Source organism: Crotalus tigris, unplaced genomic scaffold, assembly GCF_016545835.1.
Source record: "Crotalus tigris isolate CLP2741 ecotype Arizona unplaced genomic scaffold, ASM1654583v1 scf7180000017625.6296891, whole genome shotgun sequence".
Classification (NCBI taxonomy): domain Eukaryota; kingdom Metazoa; phylum Chordata; class Lepidosauria; order Squamata; family Viperidae; genus Crotalus; species Crotalus tigris.
The window spans coordinates 367,510-385,840 of NW_024096520.1; the positions used below are offsets into that span (position 1 = coordinate 367,510).

General features: G+C 38.4%; 1 protein-coding gene across 4 annotated transcripts in view; it reads left to right on the top strand.

The window, feature by feature from the left end:
• The window catches only part of DENND5B (DENN domain containing 5B), a 134,489-nt gene that overhangs the window by 71,241 nt on the left and 44,917 nt on the right, over positions 1–18,331 (top strand). For all 4 annotated transcript variants that reach the window (XM_039333160.1, XM_039333169.1, XM_039333177.1 and 1 more), the window contains 3 exons: positions 4,420–4,529; positions 9,313–9,979; positions 13,851–14,038. In XM_039333160.1, the coding sequence (XP_039189094.1) occupies positions 4,420–4,529; positions 9,313–9,979; positions 13,851–14,038 (965 nt within the window). The remainder of the gene's footprint in view (positions 1–4,419; positions 4,530–9,312; positions 9,980–13,850; positions 14,039–18,331) is intronic.

Genomic DNA, 18,331 nt, shown 5'->3' on the forward strand with positions numbered 1-18,331 from the left:
CACATTTGGGAGTTTTCATCTGGGCTGCTGATATTCTCAAGCCTGAAAGCTACAAAATGAAATCTCATTTTGCATTGATGGCAGTTGTATAGAAACTCACCAAGTCTACCATTTACACTTACTAAAAGGAAGATAGCAAACATATGGCGTTATTTATTAAAATATTTAAAACTTGCCTTTGGGCTAGCAGATTCCACTTCCACTCACAATACTAAAAATATAGCATCATTATTATTTTTAAAAAGTCCCTATAAAGGGTAATTAGTAGCAATAATCACCATACAAAGTGGAAAAGAAACTGATCAGATAATGAAATGCTCTGTAAAAAGGATTTTGTTGGGCAATCATTAGAAACAGCGGGCTAATGAATGAGGATTATGTAAGGAGCATGTCAAACAAGAAGTTTTCATTTGTATTGCCAACAAAGACTGGACTTACGGCTGGGCTCAAGATCTTGGTTGCAAAGCTCTAGATGTCTTCCAGATAGCAACCAAGAGGTACAGTAAATGTTAACTGTTTGCTTGCTTGCTATGGTCATCTGTGGTTAACTGGAGTTTTGCAGCCCAGATTGTTGCAACATTCAGGCTAAATGATCAAGTGAAAAGCTTTATGAAGTCATTCAGAAGTGAGGCCTGGAAAGTTGGCGTTTGTTTCTACAGTCTTAATAACAAAGAATTCTTAACATTAAAGAACTCGGTTTACAGCAGCAGTTCCCAATCTTTCTGGCTTCAGGGCCTGGTTTTGCACACAACCTAGATCCTGTGCATGCACAGATGAAGTTGGACAGTCCAACCTATCAAAAACAGTACTGTAAAAAGATTGGGGCTGTTGCTCTAGTCTAGGGCACAATTTCTCCATCATTGAACCAAGAGATGATAGCAAGTGATCACTTCCATAGATAAAAACCCTTGAAAAATCAATTCAAGTACAGATCCCATAACAACCGTAATTACAAAACAGAATACAGAATGAGCTCTTCTTTTCACACCACTCTTCATGCATGATGGGAAGGAGATTAATTTTTCTTTACCTAGTTTATGCAAACTATAGCTTATTCACAAAAGAACATCTGGAATCCCAGTTAGATCATGGAATGAGTTCCTGGTTTAAGAACAAATGTAATCATACTTTGCTATCTTTGGATGGAAAAGCAAAGTATGGGTTACTTCAACCTACAAGCTGAAGCTTTTAGTCTTTTCTCCTTATATGTGAAAAGGGAATACTTACACCTATAAGTCACTGTTGCTCATTCTTGTAACAACCAATAATGGTATGTTGTACCTAAATGTAGCTTAATATGCTTTTATACAGCCCCCGCCCAAGTGTAAGAAATAAAAGGCCAACTCCACCGAGAATAAGCAGAATCACTAAGATTTGTCTGTCATGACATACAAATGAAATAGTTTTCTTATTAAAAAAAAAGCCAGGGATATTTTTACACCAGTGGCAGACTGCATTTGCACAAAATTTGTGACTAACTTTAATCATAAATGAGTGGGCTGAGAAGAGTTTTGTATTTTTAATCAGCTTCTTCTTTGTGTGGTGGTACTAATCTCAGCCCTTACTGATTCAGCTTTTTCAGAACAATTTTTTTAAGTCTTTCCTTTTGTGAGTAACATTGTTTAAAATGTTTAGGATATGACATGTTTAGGAGTATGATTGGAACCTAAGAGGAAGAGAGCAGAAGTCCCTGGGGGTTATGGGAAAATATTGGTCAGTATTAGCATTACCTTTTTTAAAGTTTTTTTTTTTCTGAAATGGATTTGTGAAAGCAGCTACAGCTATAGTTAACTATCATTCTCATTATAGAAAATAATAGTACCGTAAATGAAAGCCTCTGCCAGATAATTTTCACTCAGCAGAACTGCTGGGAACCAATGCTAATTGAGCAATATGTCTAACTAGACAACAGAAAACGGATGAATGTGTGAAGGATTGCTTTTCTTTCTTTCTTGTGACTGTAGCTACTAATAGCTATGATAAACCAGCCATCTACAAGAGAATTGGTGGGGGAGAGAGAAAGGAAAGGATTCCATCCCAATCCTGTATTGAGAATGTATGCATGAAGGAATGAAGTAAAGGATGTATTTATCCATATGAGCCTTGGGTTGTGTTGTGTAAATCTGCCCATCAATTTTTAGGTGATCCTAGCCCATAAGTGAACAAAAATGCTGGTGATTATAAGGAAGGCCACTGAATGTTGTTCTGAGCTACTTGGAGGAAAATTAAATAAATGCATTATTTTAGAATTTAATAAAGTAATTCTTGCACCATTTGATTTAGCATCCAAGTCAGTATAGCAAAAGTGCTGCTAAATTTAGCCCCTACTGAATTTGATTTGATTTGTCTGGAGAATATCATCAAACACAGAGAGAATTCTATCTACCTTCCTGGAAATTTATTGAGGGCATGCTAAAATGTTATGTGCATGACTGAAAGTAATGAACAACTGAAAAAAGAAAAGCATGAATTTGATAAATATGTCTGCAAATACAAGTATTAAACAGGCACACTTAACGGGGCATTTAATTTTTTCTATGTAAAGTCTCTGAAATAACTTAATTGCACCATATATACTTGGCAAAAGACCAATTTCTATGTATTAAGTATCCTGTGTAATTCCAAGACACTATGGGCAATTGAGATTAAAGTTAGGATGAAATTAATATAATTATATTATAATAATATAATTAATAAAGTCCTAAATGAGTGGGAAAGAGAGCCAATTTGGTCTAGTGGTTTAGATCCAGGCTGGAGACCGGAAGACTGTGAGTTCTAGTCCTGCCTTGGGCATGAAAGCCAGCTGAGTTAATTCCAACAGATCAACATTCAGTTGATCTGAAAAAGTAAAGCCTGCCCTGCGGGGGCTGGGAGGTATGAGGAACGCTAGGGAGGGGGAAAAAATCCTAAACAAACCCTGCAGGGAGCGGGGAATGGAATGCTAGAGAGAAAAAAACAAATCCTAAATAATTGGAAAGGGGATTCATCTAGCTGTTGGTTTATTGCCTGCTGTGAAGAGCATCTGAAAAAAGATATTCAGTTGTTGGTTTTCTGTCTGCTACTGAAGATCCAGCTGAGAATTTGCAGCTACCAGTAATGATTCATTGCCGATAAGCAGAGAATTCTCAAATTTCCTTTCTTCTTCTGCTCCTACAATTTTTACATATTTTCTGATAATGTGGAACATAGTGGAGATATGCAATCTTTTTTTTTTTTTTTTTTTTGCACTGTGTAGAATTGTGTCAGGCTATTCAGACGGTACAACTGTAGCTCATGCTGCATTTTCAAACACTGCGATGTTTAAAATTCTCTATTGTTCACGTTCAGGTTATGTGTTTTCAGGAAAAATGCATTATCTTGTGAATACATATGACTTTCTACATATAACCAACAATGCCAGATCTATCTATCTATCTATCTATCATTAATTTTTTAAAGTCAGTGAAATAAAAATGAAAAGAATATTACATAGATAGCATAACAGTAGAATACACTAATAGAAATAAGGAAATGTTGATCTTCTAGACAGTCATTCCAGGCAGCATAAAACTGATTTAAGAGTCTACACTGGGGACAAACATTAGCCTTTCAAACTTCGCACTGACACTCTTATCTGGCTCAGACCCACCCTTTATTTTTAACTATGCAAACTGTGTAATTGACAGTTACTATCCATCCTGGGACAATATTTATGAAGCACTGCTATTTTATCTATTACTTTATTAACTACAGATAGTCCTTGACTTGCAATCATTCATTTAGTGATCATTTAGAGTTACAAAAACACTGAAAAAAGTGATTTACAACTAATCCTCACACTTATGACTATTGCAGTATCCCCAAGGTCACGTGATCAGAATTTAGGCACCTGGCAACTGACATGTATTTGTGACTGTTGCAGTGTCCCAGGGTCATGTGGTTGCCATTTGTGGTCTTCCCAACTGGCTTCCAATAAGCAAAGTCAATGGGGTAGGCCAAATTCATTTAACAACTGCATGATTCACCTGGCAAACACAATGATTTGCTTAACAGCCACGGCAAAAAGATTGTAAAATTGGGTGCAACTCACTTAAAACTGTCCTCCTTAGCAATGGAAATTCTGGTCCCAACTGTGGTCCTAAGTTGAAGACTATCTATAGTTATGATTTCATTTTTTAAAAATAGCTGATGCTTTCAATATTATTTTTTAAATTTAAAAATATATCTCCTTAAACTTACATTAAGAAGAATCGCTTCATTGAGTGGGATGAATATGGTATGCCTCTCTTTAATGATGGGTTATTCCTTTTTCCAAAAATTTCAGGTAAGTTTTTAAAAAATAAACATAGCCTTTTTAACCAGGGGATGAGCAAACTTGAAGCTTTCTTTGAAAATAGTTCATTGACGTGGTGATGATTGTTGCTTCTTAATCTATTGCAGGAGAAAATTTTGACCAGAGTCCCTTGAGAAGAACTTTCAAGTCAAAAGTTTTGGCTCACTATCCCCAAAATATAGAATGGAACCCCTTTGATCAAGATGCTGTCAATATGGTATGTAGTCCTTACCTACTGTGTCAAAGCCTGCTCTTCTTACATGTTTCAGTTCTCCTCTCTTTCCATTTCAGATGAATAGGGCATTTTGACTAAGTGAGGAGGATTAACCCATGTTTCTCTATTCACACATAAATTTGTGGCCAAAGATTGGGCTGTAATCAAATGTATGAAGTCAATACTGGATCCACACTTCATTGTAAATTATAATATTTGTTTAGCCTGACCTGTGACTCAGGCTATCCTCATAAACCATGGTTTATAAATCAGGCCACCTTGTTGAGGTTTATCCAACCAACTGATCAAAACTGTGACATACCACAAAATGTGAATTCAGTCCCTGTGTCATCTTCAGCCTGAAGAGGACTTAGAAAATACTTTCATACAGCTAAATAAAACTAAAGTGAAAGTACTTTCTAAGTCCTCCCTCCTTAAGCCTTTATTTTCTAGGGTTTTCTAGTCTTTTCCTTCAGTAGATCAGTATTTTTACATTTGTCTTAAGGCTCATTACTTATAGCAAGTCTACCATTGTTTAATACAGGGGTGTCAAACTCGCCACGTCACATGACATGTCGCAGTGTATTGCGACTTTTCCCCCATTGCTGGAGCTGGGGTGGGCGCGGTTTCAGCATGACGCATCCGGCCTGCATGCTGGCAGTTTGACACCTCTGGTCTAATAGAAAAATTTTGAACATTTGCTTCTCCATGTTATAATAATAGATAAAATATCCCTATACTTCTGTTTCATAATAAAAAATATTCCTTACAGTATAGCTTCTCATAATATCTGATTATTGTACACACCAAAAGAACTGTGAATTCTTTAATAAGATACAGGTAGCCCTCATAATCGTAATTGAGCCCACAAGTTTGATTGTAAGACACAACGGTCATAAAGTGGGTCACCATATGACCGTGCCTGATTTTATGACCTTTTTTGTGTCATTAAGCGAATATGTCAATTGTAAAATAAGTGCTGCTATCAGGCACAAAAGATCAGTCCACAGGTCCAATTAAATTGACATTGCTACTCACAGCCTATACATAGGAATCTTCTTGACTAACGGTTAGAACCTGCTTGGGATTAGGTATGGTTGAATGAAATTCAAGGAGGGTTGGACTTAGCTCACTTGTGGCTACGTAGAGATTCTAGGCTGATCCCTCTTTAAACTCTGCCACCAGGTTCTGCCATTCCTTCCCCTAGATCTGCAGTTGTTAAGGGAGCTCATGGTTTGCTATGGAGTGTTTTTTGCTGGAAACCAGAAGTAAACAATAGTTTCTGGCAAAAATGTTGTAAATCACAGTCACATTTCTGTAGGAACTGCAACCAGCCATAAATGTGGAATGGTGGCTGAGCCCCCAAAATGCAGTCACATGACTGCAGAGTGATGGTGGTAGGTGTGATAGGCTTCAAAACTTTAAATTTGGGTCGTAAGTAGCTTTTTCAGGGCCCATCATAACTTTGAGTGGTCCCTAAGTGACTGGTCATAATTTGAGGATTGCCTGTATATGCATTTATGAGGAGTGACCTAATGTCCACCAAGACACCATCAAACTACTGAAGCCTTCATATTCTTATTAACTTTTAAAGAAATTGTGACGATTTGCTAAATACCTGTGATGACTCCCCCAGATGCTTCCCTGGATACCTCTCTAGATGTCAGCTCGGGGGAGGATGAATCAGTTATCGGTGGTTCCAAGCAGCCATCTGTGTGGTAGTTGGCTGAAGCACAGCTGCAACAGACCAGTCCTGAGACTCCAGATAGGGAAAGCATGCAGCAGTAGCAGTTAAGTGAGTAGGAAGGGGAACTGCCTTCTGCACCTGATCCAAGAATATGTAGGGCAGAGAAAAGGCAGGAGCAGAGAAGGTCAGCCAGATTATTTGTGAGGAAAAAGCCTCACCCTTCTTGATGGGCTGCACCAGAAGCTGGCTATTTAACACAGCAGACAGATGGAGGCAATGTTGGGAACAATGTGTTTGTTTCCTAGCTGTGTGTTTTCTGGTAGTTGTGATTCCTGCCTTGCTTTGGATTGATACCTTGCTTTGACTTGGATCGTGCCTTGGAAACTCTGAATTTTTCTGGCCTCATGAACTCTCTTGTGTTATAGATTTAAATTTGCCTGGTGGATTTATTTTGATTGAGAAACTTTCAAGTCCCGTGTGGACTCTTTGGCCATTGCTCTGTGGACTAGCATTGGTTTGCTTGTGGCGGGTCTTAACAGGACAGTTCTCGGGTTTTGATGAAGGGAATTGCTGGAGAGTATTAATAACCTCACTAAATCACAGTTATGTTTGTGTGTGAGTGAGTGAATGGAACAGCACAATACCAGAATTCTTATTTTTTCCTTCCTGTACACAAGTTTCGTAATGTTGTAATATGGAAGGTTGAATGGTGGAAATAAGCCTTGTTGAACATGAACAGTTTTTTTAATATTAAGTGCAGAGAAATGTTGCTCATTTTTTCAGAATTAATGTTGCCATTACCTTGTATTTTTGTCTGCTTTTTATATTAGTGAATGATTTTTTTGCAGGAAAATGTTCAAATATTTTTAGGTTAATCTAGAGAAGCCTTCTGTTGTTACTAGATGCTAATTAAACTGCAGATGGTAAAACATTAATAGAAGTTGTTTAATAGAAATTAGCTAATGGAAGGGGAGCAGTTTCATTTTAGAAACTGCAATACTCTGTTTTTCTACAGAGTTACACAGTTATGCCACACATGTTTAAACTGCTTTTTTGCATATAGTGATGGCTGTTTCTTGATCTTTGATTGGGCAAAGTGCTTCAGTGAGTCCCTGTGGCATTATGGGAAATTGTCAGGGAGTAAAACTGATAATTCTATAAGCACTTGAGCAGAATGCTTTAAAAATAGGTTTTGTTCAATTATTTAAAACATTCATACACACACAGATGCATTCTTCAAGTTATATAGAGAATTAGATTTAAAGCATTAGCTTGGAAACTGGCTAGTTCCATACATTATAGTCTAATTAAGAGCAGATGTCAAAATGTCTGTGTGCTGCATCCTTGGTCTTCTTTTCTTGACTTTTGCTAATAGATAAAAGTCTGTCCTTCAGATGGTGGCAAAGGTAACATCTCCCAATTGATCAACTCTCAGATCTATACAAACTGTTTTCATTTGAGTGGTTTCATATTTTGTCAAAAAGCTCCAAGCAGTTGAATAATTAGAGTGGAAGAAGGGCTTCAGATCTCACTTGGTGTCTTCCCATTTGATGGAACCAACCCATATGTTCTTGAGGAAAAAATGGCAATGACAAATGACAGAATGTTCAAATTTCTGTTGTTACCCTTCAATCCTGCCACTCCTTCCAGCAGCATTGAGTGTGATCCAATTTGGGTTGCTTTTAGACTTGTGCTGAAGCCCTCCTCAGGGAACTTTTTTCTCGCCAGAATATCAGACAGAATTCTGGTGTGGGAGAAGTACCCTGAGGATGGGCTTCAGCATGAGTCCGAAAGCTCAGAAGACTAAACTTCTAGTCCTGGTGACTGGGATACGTATCTTTGCCTTTATTCGTGAAAATTGAGCATGCTCATTTTTCTCAATTGGGAGTTTGTTGGGTTTCCCATTGTGGTTATTTTGAGATTGTTCCAGATTTGCTGATAATTCCTCTTGTATATATCTGGTACCATTTTGGCTACTAATGATGAGCATCCAGTGGGTCAGTGTATGCATGTGTGATCCTGTCAGTCACACAAAAGTGGGCAGCACAATCACCAAAACAGCTTCATGAGTCTTCCAGGCATATGGCAGCTTTAGTACTTGATGGGTGAGGTGTTGCTGTATTGGTGCTAACAAAATTAATGAAGATCTTCTTTCAGACACTTTAACAAGTACATCGGAAAAATTGTACTGAACTCATGCTTCATTTTCCTCATCTTTTCCTATTTTCTCATGAAATATTTCCAGGAGATTGCTTTTCAAGAGAGTTTTATACAGATTAGTGCATTTGTATAACAATGAACTGGATTCCCTTTAGCTACAGTGTTTAGACATACATTTTTAATTGATATACAAAATATTTGCTACTATTAAATTATCTGGCTGTAGCTATACTTTTAGCCTTAATGCTGAATATATAATTGACATGCATGTAATATTCACACCCTTTTAAATTTTATATAATGCGCATTACTTGCTAAGGAAATAGGCTTTTTGTTAACTGCTTTCTTGAGAACTCCATAGCTAATGCACAAGGTTATAAATTAATTTTAAGAGCTGTGGCAAATTCCATCACTACACAATTATGCAAAATCAGTGGAGCTTGAGGCTGGGAATTATAACTTTTTAAGAATATTGTTTTTAATTAAATGTTAAGAAAGTGGGGTTTTTTTCATCCTGAGTGTCTTGTTAATAAGCATTATTTGCTTTATAATATAACTATGTATAGGTTAAAACATTGGGCTTGCCAACCAAAAGGTTGCCAGTTCGAGACCCAAGTACCGAATGACAGGATGAGCTCTTGTTCCTGCCCCAGCTCCTGCCAATTTAGCAGTTCAAAAGCATACAAATGCGAGTAGATAAATAGGTACCACTTCAATGGGAAGGTAACAGTATTCCATGTGCCTTTGGCGTATAATCATGTTGGCCACCTGACCATGGAAGCATCTTCTGACAACGCTGACCCCCTCAGTGAGGAAATGGAAAAGTTGAACATACTGGACAGGGACAACCTTTACCTTTATAGATTTTACAGTACAGTATGCCCATAATAGATGTTACGATGCAGCTGACAAATGTATTTTCCTCTTCTCTTCCCACAGCTATGCATGCCCAAAGGGCTATCCTTCAGGACTCAGTCTGATCAGAGAGATCCCCAGTTCCATTCATTCATTATTACTCGGGAAGATGGATCCCGCACCTATGGATTTGTACTCACATTTTTTGAGGAGGTCACGAGCAAGCAGATCTGTGCAGCCATGCAAACGCTTTATCAGATGCACAACGCAGAGCAATGCAACAGCGTCTGTGCCTCATCGTCATGCAGCATGGACTCGCTGGCCAGTAGTCTGGATGAAGGAGATTCCACATCCCTGGCCAAAATGCAGCGCTGCAACTCATACGACATCAACAGGGACACGCTCTACGTTTCCAAGTGTATATGTGTCATTGCTCCCTTGCCTTTCATGCAAGCCTGCAAGAAGTTCCTCATCCAACTTTACAAAGCGGTCACTTCTCAACAACCCCCACCTTTGCCTCTGGAAAGCTACATACATAACATTCTTTACGAAGTACCCCTTCCGCCCCCAGGAAGGTCACTCAAATTCTATGGGGTTTATGAGCCTATAGTCTGCCAGAGACCAGGGCCAAACGAGCTCCCCTTGTCTGATTATGCTCTCCGGGAAGCTTTTGAGCTGCTGGGCTTGGAGAACCTCATTCAAGTGTTTACATGTGTCCTGCTAGAAATGCAGATTCTTCTTTATTCTCAAGGTAAGTGGACTTCTCCTAATGTGACTGTGATTTTGACTTTTCTTGTCTTCCAAAATACTGACATCACCAGATATCCTTTTGTGACAATGTGGCTTTTAACACCACAATAAAGAGTGTTTTCATAAAAAGGAAAATGTGTTTTGCTGGATGGAGGAGGATGTGTCTATGGTTTCTAAAAGTTATCTCCTGTCTAGAAAACAAGCAAATCTAGTAAATAAATAAATACTGATGACTAGTGATAAATGATAAATGTCTCCCTTTTCTATGTATATAGATATTTCCATAGCACACCGGATAACCTAGCATCATTTGCCTAGCCCTAGCACCTAGAGTTATATACCTTTTCATAATGTTTTACAGCCATCTCTAAGCAGTTTACAGAGTCAGCATATTTTCCCCAACAATCTGGGGTCCTCATTTTACCAACTTCAGAAGGGTGGAAGGCTGAGTCAACCTTGAGCCAGTCAGGATCAAACTCCAGACTGTGGGCAGAATTTGTCTGCAGTACTGCATTCTAACCACTGCACCACCAGGGTTCTTTATAGTGCCATATAAGAAGACAGACAAACAGACAGGGAATCTATCAACAGAATGATAAGTAGATAAAGGGAGGGAAAGTTTGAACTGCCTACCATATGCCACCCACAAAGGTTTTTTGGCTAGGAAGGGATGTATGAATAAGATTTATTAATAATGGGTCGCTCCTGACTACAAAAGTTACAACTGCCCCTTCCCCCTGTGCAAGGTTGCAAAAGAAATAAATTTGAAATCATCTGTCAGATTCTTTGAAAACTTAACAATATTACCTGTAGGCACAAGCTAAGACAGGACATTGACACCGAAAGCAGTAACCAACTTCCAAGAAATCTATAATGGTCCAGAAGATAGGAAAATGCTTATTAATTGATAAGATCAAGGATTTATGCTCCAATGTTTTTCTGGTTTTAAATAGCTTTGTAGAGACACCTTACTTATTTTGAAAGCAATTATCCCTGACAGTGATTAGCTTCTTTAAAATAATTTTAAATGTGGAGGTTTTCTTATACCAACAAAGAATGTAATGAAGTTTGGTGGATGGAGAAGAAATATATATTTCAATAGTTTTAGAATAGTACTGTTTTGAGACTGATAATGCAGCTTCCTAGAGAGCAGTAATAAAATATGATTCCCATAAGATTGAGCTCAGAGAAGGATAAATTGAATTGTTAGTTCTGCATATACATAGAATGTAAGCGATTCTACAAATAATCTAAAGAAGAATATAGATTTTTCTAATCTTTTATTTTTAAGCCTGTCAGCCCTCCAGCTAAACCAGACAGAAAACACTACCATAGGAGCTAATGCTACTTTATTGTAAAGCTACATGAACAAAATCTTGAAAGTCTGAAGGTGCAAATCTTCTGCCTTTAACACAGTGATTCTCAACCTTTTTAATGCCGCGACCCCCACCGGTCGTAAGTCAAGGACTACTCAACCGGTCGTAAGTCGAGGACCACTCAACTGGTGCAGCACCGTTTGCAGAATGGGACTTTTGGCGGGCTCAGCAGGACAGAGACAGCCTGGACAATTCCTATTGGCTTTTGAAAGCCAATAGAATTAGACTCTATTCAAGAGAGTCTATTCTATTCAAAAGCCAATAGAATAAAAGGGAGTAGCAAAGCTAAGGAAAAGGCGAAAAAAATGGCGGACTGCGTTGTTTGGCGACCCCCGTGAAATGGTCATTCGACCCCAAATGGGGTCCCGACCCACAGGTTGAGAACCACTGCTTTAACAGCTTGGTCTGTTAGGGTGGGTCCTAGCTAACTTACTTTCTCTGACACTTAAGCCACTGGGGGTTCCTCTCTCTCTTGTCTAATGGCTGTCTTCCTTGCACCCCTCAAGGTCATTCGCAGATAACATTACAAAGCCCTTCTCTGCCCAAGAGCATTTAATAAAGTTTGGAAGCAGAGTTTCCAAAGCAGTTTAGTAAAACAAGAGAATATATCTATAAAATAGGATAAGCTTGCCAGAAGATTTCACTGGCCCCCCACCCCGGAAATACATTAAACCTTGTCAGATAACAGCAGCAACAAAAAACAATATTGCTTTTGGCCTGGTATTTTTCTCTTCCAAGAGCCTTCTGAAATTTTCTGGAGTTCCTGTCCTGATGGAAACGAAGGGAACATGGAACTCATGGCCACTGCAGAAGCCAGTGCCCTGCTTTGAAGAACTGAGGTTCTGAAAAATAAGCAGATTGGATTTTTGTTCCAGATCACACCAGCAAAAAGTATCTGAAAGCAAATATGGCCTCCTCCTCCTCCTCCTCCTCCTCCTCCTCCTCCATAGTGATGATTAGTGATGATTGGGGATACTCTTCCCCAATATGGTTGCCTCTATATTTGTAGCTCCTAGAAACCCTAGTCCACAAACCCATAGGCCAGTGTTTTTCAACCTTGGCAACTTTAAGTTATGTAGATTTCAACTCTCAGAATTCCCCAGCCAGCCATGAGTTGAAGTCAATCTATCTTAAAACTGCTGAGAAACACCTGAGATGCATAAAACTGAGAAGGTTGATTTAGGATACTGTACTTGGTGGGGTGTATGTTTGGTGACTGGCTGATAGGCTCACTGAAACTGGAGTTTAAATATATCCATTATATTTAATGGAGAACCATGGGAGAAATGCGTTTTTACACTAGCCCACACAGCGAGCAGGAAAGAATGAATGACGCTCCTGTGTATTGTCAGTGAGAACATTACAAACTTTGATTTCATTATTAATGTGCCTCAAATGGCTGAGATAATCAAAATAGCTTTCTTGTTTTTTGTAAAAGTTTATTTTGCCTGGCTTTTACTGTTCTTGGGAAGGATTAATTAGGTTGGAATTAAAGAAAATTGTGGGTTTCCAGGGTCCCCTTTCCTTGGCATTTAAATTTGAATTCCTGCATGAATGCTCATCAAACGGGTATTTTTTTTCCTATGCTGGAATCTTGGTAATGTACTCTGATGTAGAAAAGGCATAAACATGGAAAACATACAGTACTTGAGAAATAGAGTAGTTATTTTTTTTCTCATTAATGTTTCCCCAGCAGAGAGATAATGGGAAGTCATATAGCTAGTGATTTGTGATATTTACAGTACATGCATCTCAGATTGAACTGATCTGTATTTTCTGAGGTCATACTTTAGAGACATTCACATCAAAATCAGTTGTTGAAATAATATTTAAATTATCTCTTTCTCAAGCACCCATTTTGAACATTTTTGTTAAATATTCCACTAGTTTTATTTGGAACGAGACACATAGACCATTATGTTAAAGGTCTAGTGCTTATCTTGTTGTTATTTGTCTTGTTTAACATATCTATATTTAATCCATGGGTTGTACTTGAGCTTAAACTGTGAGAATTGTGTGTTCAATTAATCAAAAGGCACATTACTGCTGTAACTATTTTAAGTTTCAGAACGTGGTGCTGTTAATACCAGTGACTGGTAGTTCTTTGAACTTCAATTTGCCATGATCAGTTGGAATAAAATGCTGGCAAAATACTTGAAAAGAGAGTACTTTATGGAAATGTGTTTAAAATACATAGTAAGGATTAACCTCTGTAGTTAATTGTTATTCTGTCTTAAAGTGAATTTACATGCTGTCTAAACATTTCATAGCTTGCTTTGAATGGCAGTTCTAGAGTTAATAATTTAATCCATTTTAAACAGGGAGGGAGTTAACCTATTGCACATTAAATCAAGTCAATAAATGCCTATTACAATGTGTATCCTGTGGATTTAAAAATCGCTTTGCAGTTGCCATCTGCTGGGCATTGAAATGTATGTGGGATATTGAAAGTAACGGGATTTTAAAGACAATTCTCTTTTGGGTTTCTTTGTTTAGACTATCAGCGTCTGATGACAGTTGCAGAAGGGATTACCACCCTTCTATTCCCATTCCAGTGGCAACATGTGTATGTCCCCATCCTTCCAGCCTCACTCTTACATTTCCTGGATGCTCCTGTACCTTACTTGATGGGCCTCCAATCCAAAGAGGGAACAGATCGTTCTAAGCTGGAACTTCCTCAAGAGGTAAATGTTGTGTACAGCCCTTCATGGCTTGGGACCGGATTATCTGAAGGACCATATGAGCCACATCCACCTGACCCATTAGAGCAGGAAAGCAAAGAATGTTGCAGATCCCATCTCCTAAGGAGGTACATCTGATAGGACCTAGAACAGGGGTCGGCAAGCTGAAACACTGAAAGAGCCACTTGGACCCATTTTCCTCACAAAAGAAAAAACTGGGAGCCATATAATGTGCGCGTGCATGTGCACAGAACAGGGGGCTTGATTAAAGAGTGGAGCCTAAAGTGAGACTTGCACCGGCTCTGCCACCGTCCAGCTCCGTCCTGGCTTCTCCTCCCCTCGGAAAAGACTGCTCTCCCCCCACCCCACGCTCTCCCTCTCTGGGACTTTCTTCTTTCTGCCTTTTGGCGTGATGGTTCCCAGAGAGCATAAGAGGAGGCCAGCGGGGAGACTCCGTGCTGCCTGGCCTCATCCTCTGCCCATCCGATGTAGCTGTGGGTTGCCGACCCGTGACCTAGAAGAAGGTCTTTTCCACGGTAGCTCCTTTCCTGTGGAATATCATCCCCACAGAGATTAGTCTGGCCCCCACTTTGACACAATTGTGTAAGGCCCGGAAGACTTGGTTCTGTCAATGGTCCTGGGGAACTCAGAGTGAAATGGAACCCATCAAGTGGCTCATTTGATTGCGTGTTGTCGCCAGAGGGTGCGGAGTTATTGTTTTTTATTCTTTTATACTGGGTTTTTACTGTTAGTAATCCACCCTGAGTCCCTGAGAGTGAGTGGACGGCCATATAAATCTTTCAAATAAATAAATTAACAGCAGTATTTCCAGTGCAATGTTTGGATGAAGACTTGTTATGATTGTTTACATTGATATGAGATGGAAATTCAAATATATCTTGTGAAAGCAGAACAGTCAAGTGTCAACATTTAGACCCAGGCACTCTAATTAAAATATCTCCTCACTTCACATCCCCAGGCAGACGCACAAGAAGGTAAGTAAGAAAATTTATTGCTGGGAAATAAGAGGCCATATGTACAAAGACATCTTAACAGTACCCTATGGTCTTGTCCTCTATGTATTGTTAATTTTTAGGTTTAAAATCCTGGGCCTCTTTGGCTTCTGTTTTCTGAGCTTTGAAGGTTTCTGCCATCTGTCTGCTTATAAAATAATATTCTGGCATAACAATCAGGGATTCCCATTTCATCAGCTTCAATTCTTACAATAGGTCAATTCTTATGCATGTGCTTTGGAAGGTGCAAAAAAAATGAATGGAGCATATTAAAGCAGGTTTGACATTTCCTAGAATCATGGAGTTAACTAAAGAAAGCAGTTGCTTATTCTCCTAAAAGATGTATCCATTTTAAGGTGTTGGAAAAAGGTGCTATATATATAGATGAAACTCAGCATACTACACAGCTCTAGTAAATATTTTATGCTACAATGAAGTTGCTCCTCTTTGAGGGTTGGGAGGAAATGACAGAAGGACTTGCTGTATATTCAGATAAAGGTTTCAATGAAATCTGCATGAGTTTAGCATAGTTTACAGTTTATTCTCCCCTTCTTTTTTTCCTCCATCTGCCAAGCTGAAAAAGAGGTCAGAGATGCTTGATTTTGATTAGTTTTTTTAACCAGCATATGCAAATTCTGGTTTATTTTCCTTCTCCTATGATTTCTTCTTGATCTTCAATTTCCAGTTTGTTTGGAAGAGACCATCCAAGTTTGTTGGCTTGCAAATCACAATAAACAAATCATGGAATGTATTTCTGTGGTTTGTTTAACTGCACTATTAGCCAATTTAGGTTTTAGAAACAATTGTGTCTGCTTGTAATTAAAGGGCTATAGAAAATAAATGTTTGGTTCTAGTATTTGCTCTGAACATTGGAAGTTGGGTTAAGGCTTACAGCCTCTGTCTTAAGGAATTTTTGGGACTTTAATTTGCAAATCCTTGCAGTTATTGATTTTTGCAGGATCCAATCTGAGTCAGTCATTGGGACCAGAGTTTTAGTCTTCCAAGCTTTTGGACTCGTGCTGGAGCCCATCCTTAGGGAACCTCTTTCCTGTCCAGACTATTCTGGTCCTGGTGACCGCATCAGATTTGATCCTGCATTATTATGCTGGGACGTGTATATTTGCCTTCATTCGTTATTAATTTTTGTTGAAGCTGTTTTTATACCTATTGAGGTGGCATCTTCTCACATTAATATATATGAGGCATATCAGGCTAAGAAACTAGTATCACAAAGAAGGGAAAGAAACTGGAGACTACATTTAATAGTGAGCCTTTTAAAGCAACTTTCCAGACTTTAATGTAGGAATGCCAGGAAGCATTAGTTCAATTCTACCTTCTTTTTCTTGCTTAAGACCAGATGCTACTTCAGGGGCTAAATATAAAACCACTTGTGCATTCCGGATAAAATTCTAACAGCTGGTCTTCAGACATTCTTCAGGTTGCTACTCAGTCATCATATTGTTATGGGATGCTTTTAGAAGAGATGATCTCTTCAGATTTTCTCCCGGTTCAAATCTCATTCCGCGCTTTTAGAATATTAAATAGAGTTTAACAAGCCTTTTAAATGAACTCCTGATAGATGGTTGTCTATTAGAACTGAAACATGAGAAAGAATCACAATACTGCAGATAATTTTACTAGTGTACTTGCAAACGGATTGCCTTTCCCTAGCCAAAATAAGTATGTTAATCCTAGAGAAATCAATTCTAATATAGCCTATTAAAAATAACTTTGGAATGCTGGAGTTAGAATCTTGATGATGTGTTTTAAAAGTATTTTTCAACATTTGAACATCCTGATCAATGAAATGTTGGCCTTTAGTTCAAGCTATAATCCTTTCCCCTCTTATTAGAAGCATGTTCTCAAAAGTGGAGTTCTTTAGCATAACAATAAAACATTCATTCAAAGTCTAAAAAGAATCAGTTTTCATTGCCTTTATAAATATGTAGGTTTTATGCTACCCTTTTTCAGGTATGCTTCAGATTTAAATATGAGGGCTTGGCTTTTGGGGCAAATAAACTTACTTCAACAGTCAGTTCACTTAAAACAGGCAAATCTTGTAGTGAGTTCAGCCTAAAACATGGGTGTCAAATCTTATCACGTCACGTGACATATCATGAGGCAGCGTGACATTTTTTGCCTTTGGGGAGCCGGAGTGGGCGTGGCCTGTGCATGATGCATCTGGCCCATGGGCCGCCAGTTTGACACCCCTGGCCTAAAAGAAATAATTAGTCTTTTCCACAGCATCCCTCTATATCTGGGCTTTCACTGGTTTTATCAAAGTTCTTAATATAGTTCACTCTTTAATCCCCAACAGAGATTTACACTTCAGAGAATACATTCAACTATCATGGCGATAGTTGGCTTTATTGTCAAGCAACACCTTAGGCAGGAAACTTTGGATTTTACTAGCAAAAAGCAAAGATTTCCTTTATACTGTACTTACAAACTGTACTTACAAACATGACCAAAGGGTATTGGGCTAAATTGAGTCTGTCAGCAGAATAGCCCACCATTGGTTCCAATGAATTTTTAAAAGCTTGAAAATATTTAATTTTACATGTCCCCCAAGGATTTTCTAATAAACGTCCTTCCTGTGTTCCAGGTATTTTTGCTAATTTGGGAGTAATTTAATTATGGTTTAGCTTTCTGCTTTTCCTGCTGAAAGAGAGTGCTTGCTTTATTTTTTAAATGTCCTTTCAGTTTGTATCCCAAATTGGCAAGTACATAATACAAAATAAATAAATACATAAATACATAATCACTATAAAAAAACAGTGATGAGAACAAAAGTAAAAAACAATAGCAGGCACAGATCTTACCTTAATTTGCAGGAATAGAAAAGGTAAAACTCCTATAGAAATTGAAATGTGGGGTAATTCTTCCAATTTTGTGGGTGATTAAGATATACAAGCAAAGGAGATTTGCCGACAATGGTGGTCTGATCACTCACATACTGCACTCATAAATGGCAGTGAGTCAGAATGTGACCTGGTTTATTTAGAAATGAGAACTGCTTGTCCCGTGGCACTTGTGGGTTATTCAGTGTCACATGTGAACTAGAGACTTTGACTTGTTCTTGGCTTCTGATACCAGCTTCTTTAGAGAAGAACAACCCAGACCTCCTGGTTAGTTGTACATCTTAAATGAATCATGGTGAATAATGGGTTTATTTAGCTGCTTCAAGCATAATGACTGTCATGCTATTTATCCTTGAAAAGCTAACATTACAATAGTGGATTTACAATACTGGATAACTGATATCTTCAGAGCCATACACTAA